The sequence below is a fragment of the Syzygium oleosum genome, unplaced genomic scaffold, assembly GCF_021117445.2.
Source record: "Syzygium oleosum isolate NSW1041296 unplaced genomic scaffold, Sole_v2.1 Sole_v2.11, whole genome shotgun sequence".
Taxonomy (NCBI): domain Eukaryota; kingdom Viridiplantae; phylum Streptophyta; class Magnoliopsida; order Myrtales; family Myrtaceae; genus Syzygium; species Syzygium oleosum.
The window spans coordinates 2,201,118-2,220,569 of NW_026607495.1; the positions used below are offsets into that span (position 1 = coordinate 2,201,118).

The 19,452-nt window shown below is 42.7% G+C and overlaps 1 protein-coding gene across 10 annotated transcripts; it reads right to left on the minus strand.

The window, feature by feature from the left end:
• Positions 1-6,474: 6,474 nt before the first annotated feature.
• LOC115688038 (ATP-dependent RNA helicase DEAH13) lies at positions 6,475-16,307 on the minus strand. Of its 10 annotated transcripts, none has more exons than XM_056315794.1 (13): positions 15,595-15,817; positions 14,907-15,003; positions 13,824-13,920; positions 13,666-13,740; positions 13,531-13,580; positions 13,374-13,434; positions 12,900-13,289; positions 11,645-11,881; positions 11,318-11,548; positions 10,653-10,766; positions 9,327-10,559; positions 7,403-8,889; positions 6,475-6,890 (listed from the first exon to the last, which is right to left on the minus strand). In XM_056315794.1, exons 2-12 carry the CDS (start codon positions 14,957-14,959, stop codon positions 7,429-7,431), a joined length of 4,002 nt encoding a protein of 1,333 aa, XP_056171769.1. In that variant the 5' UTR covers positions 14,960-15,003; positions 15,595-15,817; the 3' UTR covers positions 6,475-6,890; positions 7,403-7,428. The 10 variants fall into 10 exon arrangements, with proteins under 10 accessions (XP_056171769.1, XP_056171768.1, XP_056171771.1 ...); XM_056315793.1 differs by having other exon boundaries at positions 6,475-6,955; XM_056315796.1 differs by lacking the exons at positions 6,475-6,890; positions 15,595-15,817 and adding an exon at positions 15,954-16,307 and having other exon boundaries at positions 7,230-8,889.
• Between the last annotated feature and the right edge of the window lie 3,145 nt (positions 16,308-19,452).

Here is a 19,452-nt window from a genome sequence, read left to right on the forward strand (position 1 = left end):
GTCACTGCAGTGAAGTGAAATTAGTGAACCCAAAAGGCCAAAAGAAGTGCATGACCCAACCTTTTGCGTCTTTTGTATTTTGAGCACGACAGCTTATGATGTCTCAAACAAATTTGCCAAAAAGAGAGAGAAGAAAGTCCAGAGGGATTGGAGCGCAAAGACAAGATCTGGGCGGCTCATCTTCTCAGAATCAGAATCTCACCTGCTACAGCTTAGCCTTGAGCTAACCCAGAAGCCATTTTGTTTTCTTTTCACATGTGATTATCAGCTTATTGCTTTTTCTTTCCCGGATGGGTGAGTTTGTTGGATTTCAATTATATTCACGATTCAGTCTGATCTCATTTTGGTGGCTATATTCTATTTCATCATGCAGATTCTCTGAATCAGCTGTAGCAATGATTGTACTGTGAACTGACAATGGGGGTCACATTTTTTATGTGCGGGGGAAGATAAAGAGTCACAGTGGCATCGTTAGTTTAATGGGGTTTGATTGTACTAGGAAAGAATCAGAGCTTTTTCTTTTCATTTCTTTCCTTTGTTTATGTTGAGGTTTTGTGCTGTCAGCCATTTCCAATGTGATTCTTTTTTGCACGAACTCTGTCTATGCAAATTGGGGACCACTGGTTCTTGGACAAGGACTAGGGTTAGATCTTTAAAAGTGTGCCCAAGGACACACTTCCTAGTTGCCCAAATGTGATGAGAAGATTCTTCAAAGTAAGCTCAAGTGAAACAACTATGATTGGGCTAGGTTAAAAGCATCATTAGTGGGGTAATGTCCTGCCATTAATTTCAACTCGATTTCGTCGATAAGGACATTGATCGAGTCGGGCCGTAACTTCTTGTACTTATGGTCATGTACGCCTATTACTTTCGTCCAGCTTTCTCTCTATTCGAAGATCTTTCTGTAATCGACTCTTCGAACATTGTCTGTCAACTTGGGCTGCGCCAAATAGTAAAAAGTTGTTAATAAAAAGTTTCCTAACTGAGTATAAAGATGTGGCTGCAGAGTCCATCTGGTTCAGTCATAAATCAAAATGAAACTAATGAGACTGATCTTGCTGGAATAGCGACATTATGGGATCTCAACTAGCCAATGGCGTTTAACTTCGACCGCTGGTTATAACAATAAAACAAGCGGAAGTTGAAATGGACATCTAGTTATGGTTCGCGTTGCATTGCGACCGAATCTAATTGGCGGTGCCTGTTGTGGTGGGACCAAATGTCTATATTCAGACATGATTTCCTAAATCTTTATCAATCCCTCTTTGGTGAAGTTCCTCTCATGCCGGGCCAGTGACCTTGTGCCGTCATGTGCTCATCTTATCTTCTTATGTATGACCGATGGAGACTTGACAGTATCTGTGCCCAGCTGCAACGAAGCAATTTGGTAAGAACTTCCAAGCGATTAATCAGTCACTGCAAAACCTTTGCTAGCTAGCCATCGTGTGTTCTTGTTCTCTTGTGTTGGTAGAAAGAAAGAGCCAGAAAACTTTCAGGTAACATTTCATTTAAAGTAAATGAAATGAGCTCAAGGGAATGGCCAGAAGCCGATTGTTTTTCACACAGTTTTGGGGTCGGTTCGGGTTCCAAAAGAAGTCTGCAGCTAATTTATACATTTTGCACGCTTACATCGAAGCCTCTATTAACTGAGAAGGGGCATGCTTCGACGTGTCCCAATTCCAAACGAATTCGAGGTTTATGCACGAAGATCACGCTGGGCATTGCAGGACATCACCTAGAGAAGAAAATTAGCAGATCTATCCGGCTGCTGTGACTGTTGGAATGTCAAGCTTGAAGGTACTTGTGGTAACTAGAAAAAGGCGTTTTCCTTTCACTGATAAGATTTAACTTTCGTATCGGGCTGGCTTAAATAATTTTCGATAACATTATTCTGTGCAGTGAGGAGATTCCCAATCAGCTTATTTAATCTATTCAGCTCTGCAATGATTATCAGACACACACCTAACCATTGTTTGTAATTAAAGTAGTAATTATAGAAGCATGTCCCTCATGCTCCTCCCTAACCTAGTACTTCAAAACCTGGTAGCAGAATCACAGGCTCCCAAAACCAAAAGTGACCCTATCATAAGGCCATTAGTGCACATGCTTCTGCAGTGTACCCCGACAATAACTTAAAATAGAATTGAGAGCTCCACAGGCTCTCCGCTCTCACATTGATTGATGGTTTGATCGGTTTCCCGCCTATTTCGCGCAATGAGAGGTTATTTTCAATCTTCCTTCATTATTGTTGTCTGTTGTCGCTATACTAACTGTTACTCCTGGTTTCAGTTATAATGACAGTTACAGAAGCCAAGAACTTTACATGAAGTTGGAGTACTGTCAAGTGCTCCTCCCACTTGCAATGTTTTGATGTTTACATCTGTGGCTCTAGCATGAATGGCTGGTCCATTTCTGCTTTTATGTGGGCTCTGTGTAATCATGAAGTGTTGCAAATTTTACTGTTGTTGCCTAGGCTCTAGAAGTGAGTTGCCAAAAGAACAAAAAGAAAAGAAAAGAAAAGAACAAATTTTACTGTCTCACCTTAAAGCTCATACAGGCCACGATACTTGATTCCTTTCATTATCACCAAGGTACCTCGAACAACCTTCAAAATTTCACATTCTGAAAAATACCGACACCCAGTTGAATCCAAGGCACTCAAGGAAATCGGATTTTTCTTCAACTCTGGAACATGCCTCACCTCGTCAATGTCCTCACAATAGCATTATGCATTCTGATTTTTATATCACCAACACCTACAATATCGCACTCAGCGTTGTTCCCCAATTGCACTTTACTATTATCCATACACTGATAAGTAGTAAACCAGTTCCTATTTGGTATAGTGCGTAAAGAACAACCAGAATCCATCCGCCAAACGGCGAATCATCAGTGACAGACAAGACATAATCAACACTATCCGAATTACTATTTGCTATAGCTACAACATCATCCGCAGACTCAACTCTAATTCCTTTACCTTTTGTCGTTTTCAGTTTAAGGCAATCTCTTCTAAGGTGCCCCCTCTTGCCACAACTCCAACAGACAACACCACCGGTCCTAGACTGACTATGTCTATTCAAGTTTATACCACTCCTGCTAACACATGTGCCGGTTTTTTCTCTATTTTCACCTATTAAAGCAGTAGATACATGTTCACCAGATTCTTTTCTACGGATGTCCTCACTCAGAATTAAATCTCAAATACCATCAAACATCAAACTTATTGACCCAGAGGAATTACTAAAGCAGTAGATACATGTTCACCAGATTCTCTTCTACGGATGTCCTCACTCAGAATTAAATCTCGAATACCATCAAACATCAAACTTGTTGACCCAGAGGAATTACTAACAGCAGTAACAGTAGTATTTTAACTATCAGGCAATGAGAATAATAGAATCAAAACACGTACCTCATCTTCAAAGTCAATGTCAACTTAACTTAATTGACCAACGATCACATTGAATACATTAATATGATCAGCAACCGATGTACCTTTGCTCATCTTCAAGCTAAACAGACGTTACATCAAATAGACTTTGTTGATCGTAGAGGGTTTCTCGCACATGTCCAATAGGGCTTCCATCAAACCCGCAGTGATTTTCTCTTTCACGATGTTAAACGCGACGTTACGAGCCAACGTCAGCCGAATAACAACCAAAGCTCGTCTATCCAACAATTCCCAATAAGCTTGCTTCATTGTCTCTGGCTTCTTTCCAGACAGGGGCAAGTACAGTTTTATCTAATATAGATGACCCTCAATCTGCATCTTCCAGAAACTAAAATCCTTTCCATCAAATCTGTCGATTCTCACTTTTCCTTCTTCTGTCACCATCGATTCACTTTAACTCAGCCAAGCCTAGCTCTGATACCAATTATTGCGGAAGCTAAGCAATCGAACAATAAAATAGACATAGCAAGAAAGTAAATTGAACACCAGATTTACATGGTTCAGTCATAGTGACCTACGTCTACAGGGAGAGCAGCACGAAATTCCACTATAGATAAAGCGATACAACGGAGATTACAACTACACTCGAGTCACTCAAACACTTTCAGTGTTTCCCAAACCCGAATTACACCCAATAGCTCATGCAGTATTTAGCCCCATAATTTCTCACGAAATAATCTCTCAATTTCACGAAAGAATTATACACAAATTCTTACCATAAGAATTTAATCGCTCAAACACACTCGGATATCTTCATGGTGTAATTCACTAGCAGAAGCTCCTCTCTCATACTCTTCATAAGAAGTCACACTTCTTATTTATAGACAATAGCATGATCCAAATTAGGAAATCTCTTTTTAGGAAACTTTCTCCAATTAGGAAACCTTTTCCAACTAGGAAATCATTTAATTAGGAAACTATTTAAAATAGGAAACCTAGTTGAATTAGGAAACTTTCATATTCGGACTCAAACTCGAGACATATTTTAACAGTTAGAAAACCCAACCCCAAAACCAAAGCCATGACACAAACAACAATCCACAAGCGCAACGTACTAGTACATGGGTAGTGAAAAATTGAAGCTTCGCTCGGACATCATGTTAGAAAGCGACATTAAAAATCGGTGTTAAATGAAACGAGACCACTACCGCAATTATAAACCCATAAAGAAGGAAAGATGCTTTCGGTACACATATCAAACTTGAACTGCTTTCGATTGCTAATCTGTTGCATCCTGTGATTTGACTCCACCAGTTGAAAAATCATCCACGGCATGACAATGCCCGTGTTTATCTCTACATCCTTGAGCTGCTACGCCTCTCAAAAGAAATCTGGGTTAGGAATGAGTGTTATCCATGCTCCTCTCTTGTTTCATCCAAGGAAAAGCATGATGTGATTAAGGGGGGAGGTGCCGGATGTGATATGAGGGCGATCAACAATACGTAAGTAGCGTATTGACTTGATTGAACGTCACTGAGAGAGAAAACCCACTTCCCCATCTGGACCAGATCTATGAAGTAAAGTTCACAGCCAATGAACATGCAAGCCAGAAAGGATATCAGTACTATGTAGCTGTATTAGCGACCGACCATTCGATATATGGCGGAGTAAAGCTCAATCATATGGACTCGGAAATTTTCTTGCATGCACCTGATGCTATGAACCAAATGATCTCAGCCACTGAACTATGCGCCCCGGGCCAGACCTACTCGATCGTATGGTTGATATGTGCAAAGGAAGGCAGCTCTTTTCTAGGCTACTTAGGCTACGATTAATTCAACTTTCCCAATGAACTTTAAGCCTAGGAATTCTCTTGGAAAAACTTGTAAGTGTTTGGCAAATATTTTTTGGGTCACTTTGGGAAATACTAGCATTGGCAAAGCCGAAAGCCGAAAACAGGCAAGACTTTTAGCATTTTCAAAAAGCAGGTCCCAAGATAAATAAGTTTTTTCCTCCCCAAATTACCCCTACTAGTAATTTCATATTTTGCTTTTGCCCTCGCAACTGTTTATCTTCTTTGCAGTTCTGGAGTTCGCAGAGGTGGCGAAGCTAGATGAACGCCAGCGAGGGGTTGGCTGGGGTTGCCGACACTGGTGTTGCGTCGCTTGCTGTCGCGCGGCCTCGGCTATCCATTGCTTGGCTCACCCAATGTTGGAGTCCAGTCCTGTCGCTTGGCTTGCGCAACTTCGAAGTTCAAAGCTAGCTCGCCTAAGGTCGCGCAACCTCGGTGCTGCCTCACCTGGGGTCGTGCAACCTCACTGGCCCTCGCCTAGTGTCGCACCAACCATCAAATGGCCAGATTTAGGAAGCCCGACCGTCGAAATTTTAGATATGGGAAGTTTGAGATCTCACGAGCTTGGCGTTGGTTTGCCTGAGGTTGAGCAACCCCAGCATCCCTCACCTAGGGTCGTGACCTCGGTAACGGGCCTCGCCTGAGCTTCACTGTGCTCGGCTACAACGGTCGGGTTTTGCATATCCGCTTGCATGAACTTTGTTGCCATGGTCAGGCCTCATTGAGCTCTGTTTGCCTCTCTTGAGCTTTGGTGCAACGAGTGTTGCTGGTCGACGCTCACTTGGTCGACGATCGCAGCCAATGCTCGCCTGTGGTCCCCCAAAGCAAGGGAAGTATCCTAGCCTTCTTTGTCTTTAGTTCCTGAGTTGCTCCCTCTCTTTTTTTTTCTTTCTTTATTTTATACTTTAAAGTTTCTTTACACAAAATATGCATCAACCAAATGCTATTTGCTTTTAACAAACACACCTTTGTTCAAAGATACTTGGACATATGACTTTACATCCCCGAAATCGAATCAAATGCAGCCTTAGAGGCCTCGTGCTCTAGTAATTATCCAATGGTAGTAAGGCAAGAGCGCTGCGCGACTCCGACAGAATGAGCCGGGTACTCTAAAGTTTGGACAAACCCTGCCTAAAAAATGTTTAATAAAACGTATCTTGAGTTCGTGATTCATTAGGATTTGGAAGTTCTTGGAGGGAAATGAAGATTTTGAGTTTGGTGCCATCCATTATTTATGGGAAACTTTCATTCCTCAATATCTCAAATACAGGACAGGTTCCGTTTGGCGCTTAAATCTAGATGTTTTCTCCAACCGTATGCAGAATAACTGAAGATCTACCCACTTCTCAGTTGACCAAGATAACATACGTAAAGAAAAGCCAGAGCACTTGTTAAGTGCAAGCAAAGGAGAAAGGGTCTTCTATCAACTGACCCTGCAAAAGCTAAGGTTCAGCGGCAGCTATCGTGGCCAGCGACGACACCATCGTCAGTCACAATCTTATCTTAGGCGGCAGCCGCAGCCAGCTGCAACGTCTCCTAGATTGGCCAAAGCAATGTCATTGCTTGCGTCGTTTTTGGATCGAGGAAGAAGACGCGCCTTCTCTGTTCATGGAGTTTGAATCTCTAAATGATACCGTCTAAAGCCTAATTAAGATCACAATTTGCCACATTTGACTATTTAAAGAATAAGTGTCACCATAAAATCTTAACTGCAATTTTCCGAAGAGAAAAATAGCTAAAGTCACTTGAGCAAACTATTTAAAAAAAAGTTGTATTCCATACAGTAATTTCAACACATCTAGTGTACTTTTCCCTATTTTCTTGTCTGTCATTTCAATACTCATTCAAAAACTACTGCAACTTCCTTGTATTTTATCAAAGTAAACATCAACCCAGATTCATCCCTCCGCACAAGGATACTTCTCTCAATCTAATGTGCAAACCTACTTTTAACTGTCTAGAGAAGGAACAAAAGAAACTAGATTGCAAGCATCGGAAAGTCAAAAATGCACTATCATGTCTATCATCTCCGGTCATAATACAAAACCATAATCTTAGCTCTTAAGTACAATTTCCTATAATTTAAGAATCACCAGATCATATGTACAGGTTAAAGCCTCTCAAGATCAACATCACTAGAACAAAATTGTACTCACCCGAGCTCTTCTTTAAGCAGTTTGCTTTATCTTCTCTCACGCTTTGCCCTCTTCGGAAACCGTCCCCGATGTTCTGAAGGTACCTCAGACAGCATTTGGGACCAGAGCACATCAAATTGATGCTGAAAATTTCCCTGAAAACAGTCCGAAACTTCTGAATGCAATTCCATCGGATTCTGCTTCCAGACCTCCCGTAGCCTAGCACAACAGTCGATCATCCTACTTTTCAAACTAAAGAGAAGATTACCGACCCTTTTTTGGCCCAACGCCCCTGGTCTCAGAATGGTAGCAGGTGGAGCAACCATATGTTTCCTCACAGATTTTAGGCATGGCAAAACTTGACCTTCTAGTAATGCATAGGCAAATACGGCGACACGATGTGTATCATCAAGAATAGGCACACTATGCAAAGCAAGCTCCCAAAGGTGTGGGCCAAAGGTAGGGACCACCCAACAGAGAACTTTATCGGCTCTGGGATCATAATAAGGCCTAGGGTCCGTGAGAGGTGAAGAAAAACTACACAAAGACTTAGCGTACTTCACGAGCCAGTTGGACTTCACACTTGTTGCTCCATGCATGTATGGTCTCTTGGTATAAAGCAGTTCGCTGTACACTAAAAACTCGGGTGCCGAGTTAGAGAGAGAGGACCAACGATGGAGAAATACGGTTTCTTTAACCATGCTAGCCTGATACCGAACTGCACGAGCTCTTCCATCCCCTTCTGATGAACCTCCTCTAATACGTTTTGCAACTCTATCTGCCCAACCGGCACAAATAGCTTGGCCCAAGACCTCTTCCTCATTCAATTGCAGAGGGTGCTTACTAGAGGGAACCCTCCAGGCACGTTCTACATCGTCTAGCGTACCATGAGTCCAAGAGAATTTAGGGTTGAAGTCAATGCTTTGAGCAAAAACCAATTGAAGCAGTTGTTTTCGCAGCTTCGACATCTCCTCCATTGTTTTAAGGTGAAATGAGTTTTCATCGCAGAAAGCTACTGGACTTTTGGAAGATTCAAAACACTGTAGCGCATAAGCAATGGAGAGAGCATCGCTACATGGATTATAAAACTTCCCACGTGACGCTCGAATAGCTTCTTTAAGTTCCTTTTTCCTGGATTTTTCTTGATTGTCCATCCTACGTTCCCTGCTTAAAGAGGCAGATTCCTCGAGTTTCTCCGACCCTTCTCCATCCGATTTACTCCCTTCAAGCTGCGTGATGAAAGGATTTGGCAAGCTTAAAGCTGCTGCGGCTGCAACTGCATATCCGAGAACTAAGCTTGCCCGAGCATAATTATCAACCGTCTTCATGATTTGAATAACAGTTAGGAGCATCCTAGAATGGCGGGGACTCATTGGATAACGAGCCATGGCTTTCCCTAAGGACGTCAATTTCCCACTACTGTCAAGTGCTTCAAGAGCCTTCAAGCAGCGCTCTGCTTCAAGCAAGGCTGTTGGTTCCGGCTGTGTCGGAAATGGAAAATTTGCAACCTGAATAATCGAAGAATAAAAGCAATTAATCTGAAGCCGGATACTAAATAATAAAAGAAGCAGTGGCGAGGTAAAAAAAATGACCATCCAACTGTGTTGGAAATGGAAATTTGCAACCTGAATAAAGCAAAGACTAAAATTAATCAATTTAAGGCTTAGCACTAAATAGTCAAAGACAGTGGTGAGGCTTAAAAAAATGACCATCATGTGGATGTAGCAGCTTAAGGAGCATGGTCATGAATAAAAATGTACTTAATAAACACAATCACAAATAAAAAAGGACATGCAGCAACACCTCGCAAAGGCAGCTTTAAGTAGCGATGTTGCATGAGATGAAAGGTGATGCATGGACATTCACATTGCAGAAGCAAACATCATTGTACTTCATCATGAAAATCAAATTATTATCTAGTAGAGTAGGACTGCATAGGACCTACCTTATCAATACCCATAGATTTCATGAGAAGGACAACCCCGTCAACAGGTATTTTAGATATTTCAGCTAAGGAGAAGTCAGAAAATATGTTATTAAAGACTGCAGAAGAGTAGAGACGGTAGCAATGACCAGGACCAGTTCTTCCTGCTCTTCCAGCACGCTGGGCAGCTGATGCTTTACTTATCCATTGTATTTCATACGTCTCCATCCCATTGGAAGAGTTGTAGCTCTTCACCTTTTCTCTTCCAGTATCAACTACATACTTTATGCCAGGAATAGTTAAAGAAGTTTCAGCAACATTCGTTGCAATAACCACTAGTCGTGCGCCTTCCTTGACTTCCTCGAATACACAAAGCTGTTGTGCTGCAGGAAGCATTGCATAAAGTGGCAAGACATGCATTGGACAAGCATGAGAACCATTATCTACCCCATTCTTCCCCATACTGAGATCCATCCCACCCGAGTCTCCTCCCTGATTGGTTGAGTTTGTCGATTCTGTCTTGCAGTTTGAAGAAATTTTATTAGTCAGAGCTTCGAAAGCAGCTCTTAGTGAAGCAAGTGTTCCCTCCTCCCCAAGAACTTCAGAAAGGCCACCATCATCTGAAGGATTTTTCTCGTCCAACGGATGCCCAACATCATCATCAATAGTCTCCCAGTCACTATCTGAACCCGAATCATGAGACACATCTGACTCTTCCTCACTCACATCAAACTGATCTTCCTCATAAGAAGTAAACCTGTCAGTTTGCTGGTTGACTTGGTTAGTATCAAGCTGATATGCCTCATCAATTTCTTTTAAATTGACTCCCTCGGTATTGCCTAACTCAGAGACTGCATTGAGATCATTCACTCCATTTCCCTTGGAGGTTTTGTCAATTAGCTGTCTTGAAGCTTTGCGAAGCTTTCGGCATAAATGCTCAACTTCCCTCTGCCCAGTAACAAAAACAAGTATGCCCCCAGGTGGCAGCCTCTTGTTTATTGAAATTACCTTCTTATACGCTTGACCAATATAGTCTAAAATTTCTGTTCTCTTTGAAAAATGTATGGTGACTGGGTATTGCCTAGTAGGAACTTCCAACACCGGAGGAGGATCACGAAACAACCTTTTTCCAGAAATGAAGTCTTCTACTCGCAAGGTGGCACTCATTAACACAAGTTTTAATGGAAAAATCACGCTTTCAGGACTCAGACATTGTCCTGATCGTAACATTTTCTGCTGTTTCTCAAATAGATCCTACAATCAAGAAAAAGATTGTTTAGCAATCTTTAGAAAAGACACAGAGATATCCTACAGATCAAGAATGAATCATCAAAAGACAATTGTCACCTGACGTAATTGTACAATGCGTGATAACATTCCGATAAGTATGTCAGTGTTCAAGCTTCTCTCATGGGCCTCATCCAGAACAATGATGGAGTAACGCTTCAACAAAAAGTCATTCTGCACATGAAGTTTGATTAAGAAAAGTATAAAGCAATTGTACAATGTTCTCTACCTAATAAAGCATGCTTGTATTCGACCAAAAAAAAAAAAAAAAGCATGCTTGTAAACGAACTCATTCCAAGGGGGAACACCGAAAACCACTAGTAGTATGGAAGAATAAATTGGCTGATGCCAGGTTTATATCAACAAAATAATCAAACTTTGCAAGAGGATCCAAACCTACTTAATGGGGGAAGTTTATTTTTCAGAGATAAATCAGATAAAAAAAGAGATTCACCCGATTCTAGTGCTCCTTTCATTTCTCTGACTTATTCGCTAAATAATCAATGGCAAAGACGAGCTTCAATTTTCACATCCATTCGACACATGTTTGATTGAAAACAGGACAAAGGATACATATGCAATAGATTATTCCGAAAACCCAGAAAAAAAGAAAAATCCGTCCATAAAAAGAGAATAATAAGCAGATACTCAAAAGCAAATCGAGACATGATCAATGTGCTACTTCATCGACTTGGATATAGTATGTAGAGTTGGTGAAAGTGAACCTGAACTTCTCGCAATAAGATTCCATCAGTCATAAATTTGATGGCACAACGATCTCCAATTCGTTTATCATACCTAACCTGAAAGCCCACTTCTTTACCCAAGTGAAGACCAAGTTCATATGCCACACGCTTTGCAGTAGCAAGGACGGCAACCCGACGTGGTTGAGTTACACCAATTATTCCACTTCGCACAGTAGATTGATTTGAACCAAATCCCACTTCAAACAAAAACTGAAAACATTGGAGAAGCAAGTGTCGTCAAAATCGCTCAAATAAGTTGTAAAGCACAACATCTTCGCCATAATACAATGTCAAAGCTTACTATACCTGGGGAACTTGTGTTGTTTTACCACAGCCTGTTTCTCCGCAGATAATAACAGTGGAATGGTAATTAATAGATTCCATTATCTCCTGCTCCATCATGACTATCGGAAGATCTTTTCTCTTGTCTTCAACTTCCTTTGGCCTCGATACATGCACTATAATAGGGGTAGTCACTAGCCCACATAACTGCGACAGGCTTGTCTTGTCAAACTCTGATTTCAAAGTATCCTCTGCCCTATCCTGCCATGCATTCAAATCCCAGAATCCTCATAATCAACGACCACAAAAAAGATACAAGGAGAGGATTCTGAATATGAAGTTTTCATTACCATGCACATTCCATAGTATTATTCACTGTAATCTTTGCGAGAGTATGCAAATCGAGATTCGTCATGTAAAGCATTACATAACGCAGGAGAACAAGTGATCTTGGAAAATATCCGGTCAAAACAAACACGCAACTTATTAAAAAATTATTAAGTCAATGACGAGGGGAAGAATTTCAGAGATTAAAATTCTGCTCACGAACAGCATGAAGCTGCCAATCTGTTTCTTCACATACTTACATCCCTAGAATACACTGCGTGGATATTTAGAAAATTTTATAGGATGAGAAGGACCTGTTCATGTGGCACAATTACATTAGAGCAAGTGCATGCAGTAAGTTAGTAGCATGTTCATGGGAACATTTATTTTAAAAGATGCATATGTACATAATCTCATTGGTTTGCTCCTCCAGTAATTCAACGGTAAAAGCATATTTTCATTGAGAAACAATGGATTCTGTGAAAATATTACAATTCAGGATCCTCTAAGATACCTCTGAATGCATTCAATACACAACAAAGAGGATACATGCATCCACATACACAAGCCCAAGCACAATTCTGCCTACACAAACACATACCACTACATCCACGCATGGCCACCCATGCCCACCTACATGCGAATGCATACACAAGTGCACGCCTATAGGCACACAGGCATGTGCGCAATATGCATGGACATGACTGTGTACAGGCAAATGCATGGACAGACGTGCACACTTAAAATTCTTCTTAACCAAGTAGACATTTACAAATATTTCAAATCGCTATCCGTTCTAAACACCGATAAGTCATAAAATTATTTTGAATCAGCCGAAGCTATCGGACGCTAGGGATATCTCAACTCAGTAAATTTTATTTCAAAATTATCATATTCAACTTTAGCCCACGAAACTCATATTCAAAACAAGCAAAACCAGATTCAACCATACCGAGCAGCAAGCATTCTCTCTGTCATCATGAGTGCGAGTTATGTGTGAGGAAATTTGCATATCTCCACCGCTGAATGTATCACTGTAGGTAGCTTGTCTAACCGGAAGTTGCTCAATTGATTCCTTACCAGTGTCAAAACTTTTGCCACCAACCAATTCTTGAGAAGAGTCAAAAGGAGCACACCCACTATCTAAACATCTCTTTTGTACTTTAGTTGGCTCCAAAATACCATTGCTGCCAATATCTTGCTCGCAAATTGATTGACAACTGTCCGATATACGCTCACTCTCACTAGGAGCATTGCCAACATCTCTGCTCCCAAGGGGATCTCTTAGCCCAGCCTTGGAAAATTGCACAACCTTCAAACGTTTTTCACGCATGGTTTCAGCCTAAAGAGAAAACATGCATCTGGCTAAGTAGCGGCCAACAAATATTTTAGTTAGCAACAAGTGGATGAAAAATACAATACAAACCCTTCCAATATTCTGCGATGACTGCAGCAGTGAGTATGCAGAATCTGGAATCTTGTACTTCCTGAAGGAGGAAATTATGACATAATCAATAAGTAGGCAAAGCCTTTAAGTGTAATAATCAGTCATCCTCATTAAAAGCAAATGGGCAGCTACATACTCCAACAACTCCATGCTTCGCGACAGAAGCACGGCCTTTTGCTTCTCCTCCTACAACAACATGAAACAAAGAATAAATTCAGTTAATATAATATGATACGCAATAAGCAAGCAAAAGCCAAGCATCAGAAGTCACCTCCAATTTCTTATTCTTTCTCTTTTGAGATATTCCAGGACTAGGCACAGTCTTTGATTTTATTTTCCCATGCTTCTGCATAGACAGATTCGACTATTAGACACCTTCCATGACATTGAAAGAGGATAGAAGAGGAAACTAAAGGACATTTATCCTACCTGATTCATGCCTTTCCTATCCTTCCTCTTCCTTTTCGGCAAGATTATTGCATTGCAATCATCGCTTCTAACACTACCAAAAGCATGACCACATGACCTGAGAAAATGCAGTGTGAAATCTGGAACAGAATATACTCGCTATTTCCACTAGTTGATAGTTAATCCGGACATGGAATGAAAGAATCCTAAATTAACATTCGACAGCATTGACAAGCAAAAACACAGGAAAGAGAATGTGTTAATTATCCGTGGAAAGCACTTAGAACCTCAGATCATGTACAGTCTTCAGTTTCTATTTCTATTTGCACCTCATAAGGAAATCTAGAGTTTGGCAGAAATATCAATTGGAATGCATACTGGAATTTTGGCCTCCACACCAATGTGCCATTTGTTGAAGGAATTGACATTCTTTTCCATAGGGAAACGGATGCCAATTCCACTCCTGCAACAAAGCACACAAACTTTTTGTTTCAAGTGTATACTTACTTTTTTCTTTCGCATACTTCTTTTGGAGACACAATTGACATCCAACTCTAACAACTTTTGGATTCCCTCGGTATAGGACTGAACTGTTAAGGAGAGCCGGGTAGGAGTAACTTGAGTGGAACGTTTGGGAGGGTTTTGATCTGTCCTTAGGAAGATCAAAGAAAGTAGTCATGTTGGTTCAGAGAGCTCGGCTACAAAACATAGTCCTCATATTTTGCGCAATAGTTCTGACTAGGGACAACGCACATCTAAGCTCTTTCTGGGTGAATTGGTGGGATTGATTCATAGTCACGAAAAAAGATAGACATGAGATTACCCCTTTCATCCCATTCCTCATTCAATTTATTGTCCTTTCTCCATTCCATTTCCTCGTCATTATATTTCTTCACAACATATGTGCTGTTAGGTTATTACATCCCAAACATCAGCAAGACAAACCTCCCTAAAACGATTTGTCACTTCAGGCAATTTAAAATCGCAAAAGGTAATCACAACTTCTCCATGCCAAAAATTAACTGGAACAATCACGGTTCCCAAAACACAACATGATCATAAACAAGTCAAGACATAAGTGTAAAACCTTGCACAATAAACTACCTAAGCGATTCCTCTCCACCGTCCACATCACACAGCTGCGCCGGATCGCCCATGTGAAGTTCCTCCTTTGTCCTGCCCCGACCGAACTCTTCCGAACCTGAGAACATAAACCGGTTGGGATCAACTCCAAAAATCTGATCGTTTGACATCTCGGAAACCCTAGTCGGCTGATCGAGCCACACGCTCTTACTTCGACAGTCCTACGCAGGACCGCCGACAGCCCCTCCTCAGTTCTCTAAACCCAGCATGCAAGCAAACCCAGGTTCATGCCAAAAATCAAGCACGAAACAGAACCCACCCAAGTCCATCAGCTACACACCTATGTAGCATACACACATCGAGCTATAAGCTAAACCAGAGCAAGCCCTCCCTATTCAAACTCCGGCGTCTACATTCAGTAACGTAAGAGCAATCAGTCTCATCTTTTCCCGACAGGAATTCATAATGTGGTCGACGGCAGCCCAATGCGGTTTCACCGCAACCGTCGCAAGCGGGAGCGCGCCGCCGTCCTCCGCCTCCGCGCACGCCAAAAAAACAAAAAAAAAAAACAAGCGGAAAACCCCAAGCTCCATACAAGCACCAAGAATCTTCCATACATAACTTCCAAAAAGTTAAATCTTTCCTGATTGCAACAGGTGCTAGCTCAAAAACAGCTGGTCGATAATTGCACAGAGAGAGAGAAAATCACCGCCTCTTCTCGCTCCAGCGCACCTCGACCGATCGATTTGAAGCGTCGGAGCGAGTCGAATCGGAGGCTCGAGCGGAGGAAGACGCGGGGCGTTCGTCGCCGACCTTCTCCTCGCTCGCTGCGCAGAGCCAAAGAAGGAGGCGGCGGCGGTGGTTTTGTCCGTTGACACAGCGCGCGAGGAGGTGATCCCCCAACCCTGGAACCTGGAACCGGACCGGCCGGTCCGGTCCGGTCCGGTCCGGTTCTCGGTTGCGGTGTTCCTTTCAGCTCGAATCATCCATGACGGCGCTCGATAAACAGGACGAGAGAAATCGAAGGAGGTGAGAGAGCGATAGAGAGAGAGAGAGAGAGACGGTGACCTGGACCTTCGTCGGAAGGGAGCTCGCTCTCGTCGATCTTGCAGCCGCCGCCGCCTCAGGCGGTGCTGCCGGCTCTCCTTCCTCCCTTCCACCCGTCAGAAACCGGGCGTGCAGTCGGACGATCGGCGCGCAAACCTACCGCAGGTGAGATCTGTCGGAGCACAGCCGAGATCACGCTCGGGTAGCTGCTGCTCCGCGCAAAGCAACTCGTCTTCTTCGCGGGAGCGCGAACGAATCGGTCGGAGGGAAGGGAAGGTCGGGACGCTGACACTTTTCCGCACGCCGCCCCTCCGCTTCTCTATCTCACTCTTCCTCTCGGCGGCGGCAACTCCCCGTCGGCGGCGGCGGCGGCGGCGCCTCCCCACAAAATTCCAAGCCCTAATTCGATTCGAGGAGAAGAAAAAGGGACCCCAAATCAGGCCCCCGATTGAACCGCGAACCGGACCGGACCCGGTTCGGTTCTCGGGAAGAACCGGAACCGGCGCTCCACCCGTGCGGCCGTGGACCCGGCCCGGTCCGGTTCGTTCTCCCAAATTCAATACGAATTCGACTACGCAAGCCGAACGGAGCGGGCTTTGAGTGCGGTTTTTACGGATTTGCCCTTGATTTCTTAATATGGGGGCGAGGGATAAAAGGAAAACAAATTGGGAAAATTTTGAATCCAAAATTGTTAATTTGCGTTTCCCTGGTTTAAGGACGGTTTTGAGTTCCTTCTGCAGATCTTTCCATAATTTCTTCTTTAATTTTGACTTTGAGGTGTCAATTTTGCAAGGGTCACCACAAGAAAAGAATTGCAAATTTTTCTTTTTATTTCTTTATGGAAATCCTGACTCTAAAGCCATGTCCTTGTCGATTAGATATATCATGAGGTGGGAGGAGATGATGTCAAGAGTTTATCCGCCGCGAGGGGAAGTTTGTTAAAGGGGGGCAATAGAATGTGGATAAGAATCACTTTGTCAAACAAATATATCTAAGGGGTCAAGTTTAGAAGACATCGAAAGGAGGGAGAGTTTATTCGTCGGCCAATCAGTTCGAGGCGCTCGGTTAATCTCGAATTGAAGACATTTTTAACGGGTTTCAGAATTTGTTATCCAACGAGACACCTCGTCTTATGTCATGATTAGCATACTTTTCTACGGGCACGATTTGTAGATCCGATGGTTCATAGACTCGACCGAGGCGAAAGGTCTAATTAGCTCGAGTTTGGATAAGGACATTTACTTGTTTAAGCACGACTTGTCTGCCGTATTTTTAGGTGATAGTCTAATCCGACTGACAAGTTAGCCTCCCACCCAAAATTAGCTGTATTTAATAGCTAAAAAATAATCACCCGATGAACTCGCTGTGGTTGTCGGATGTCGCGTCACGGCACCTGTTAGATAAAGAAATAGAGGGTGAGGGAGACAAGCGAGAGAAAGAGGGAACAGGTTAGAGAATGTGGTGGCGTGAGCTCGGGGCAAGCTCAAAGGGCGGCCGCGATGCTGCTGGGGAAGAGGATGACGTGGAGTCGGCTCGGAGGCAGACGACAGTGGCGGTCGGCGGGTGGTGATGGAAAGATTAGGGTTTTGTTCATATTTGGGTATGCGGGAGATTGAGAAATGGTTGTCCACCAAAGTGGAGGATGCAAAATGGTAAAAAAATGGCCAAAAGTGATGATGGATTTAAGCATCTTTCCCTTTGTAGATTTTCCTCCTCCATTTCAACCTTTTTGCATTCAAATTGGCCAGCCGACAATTTTCGACGTTACTTAAAAAGTTGAAAATCATGGCCATCTTTTTTGTTCTTTTCATTGAAGATTCCATTCTCATTTACATATTTAATATATACACATACACATGCCTCATGGCTTAATTCACCCTTGTTGACTTAGATCGAGCAGGCCATAGGCGATTGCTGGCAACCAGCCATGGCTAGGCGGGTTGACCTCATATAGGCAAGGGTCGTCGTTGCTAGCCACAAGCGAGGCCCGGCGAGGGTCGGCCTCACCTAGGCTAGGGTGACCTTGCCGGGTGTCGCCTTCACCAAGGCGACGCCCGACGAGGGGAGCCCTCACCAAGGCTCGTCCTTGCTCGGACGAGGTATTAATAGACTCGGTGAGATATTTATCGACCACTCTCTGTTTTTTAACGATAAAATTAATCGGGTATTCGAAGAGTCCAAACACAAGATTACTATGGAAGGAAAGTCACACGTGCGGGTCAAAACGGGAATGGAAAAATCTAAGTTCGTCTCAAAGATTCCTTCACAAATTCATGTTCACATTCACTTTGTAACAAAACTCCAAAGAACAAAACATAAAATAGGAAAGATGCCATTTCCTTGGCATTTCACACCTCCCCAATTCGGCTAAGGACAGCTTGGTCCGGCAGGAGAGACGCATCGAGCCATGCTAATTCGGCTCGGCTTGAGCCGCTTGGAACGAGCCTCCTCTGGCGGCTCGCCTCCAAATTCTTCTATATACTTAATATTTAACTTATAATGAAATCAATATTGTACTTTATTTGAAGGAGTCAAAGGTGAGGATTTTTTTTTTTTTGAAGTGTCTAGGGTGAGTATTGACCTTGTTTCATATTACTTGCAATCTATGCGTAGAAGGTCTGGAGTTCAAAGCATTCTAGACCCCTATTTATCTTCTTTATTATATATCAATACGTTTCGTCTTGAGCGGAAATTCGACGCACGCTTGAGGAGAGAATATTAATATATTCGGGTATTAAGTCACGACTTCATATTATAATTTGGACTTGTACAACAGTTGGGTACGGTCCATTTTTTATGGCGGATGGAGTTAGAGGTTAGTCCTGAGGACCACAAACTCTCTCTCTCTAGCTCTCTCTCTCTCTCTCTCTCTCTCTCTCTCTCTCTCTCTCTCTCTCTCTCTCTCTCTCTCTCTCTCTCTCTCTCTCTCTCTCTCTCTCTCTCTCTCTCTCTCTCTCTCTCTCTCTCTCTACGAGCGCAAGCGTGCAAACCATGGAACTCATTGCCATCATGTGAGGCCACAAAAACTCCTTGTCACTGAACTTGACCTCAACGACAACGATATTTCACCACGACCAATGTGTCGACGACAACTGTTGTAGTTAGCAATGAAGCCAAAAGAGAGATGCATCTATTGACTTTGCACATATGTTGGGGGGAGGGAATGGCCTCATAGTGGATGATAATTGCGATTGGATCTGGATTGGTACCGTCATTAATGTCGATGACTGGGGGCAGAGAGCGGTGGCCACTTCAGGCCGATTAGGCTGTGACAGAGAAAGAGATTAAAGAATTTTGGGTCTAGAAATCCTCTAAATTTAAGAATTGAAGTTTCGTACGTGGTTGGTAAGGTTAGATTATGAATGATCACTAGACCCATGATAAGTTGATGTAACGGGGATAAATCGACCCTAAGTGGAGAATAGTCCAAGATTCAAGCACATGAATATGGCCTAGGTTATGTTCAACAATCATAAGGTTTGGCAAACCTTACCCTATTTGATCTGAAGTCAAACTTCTA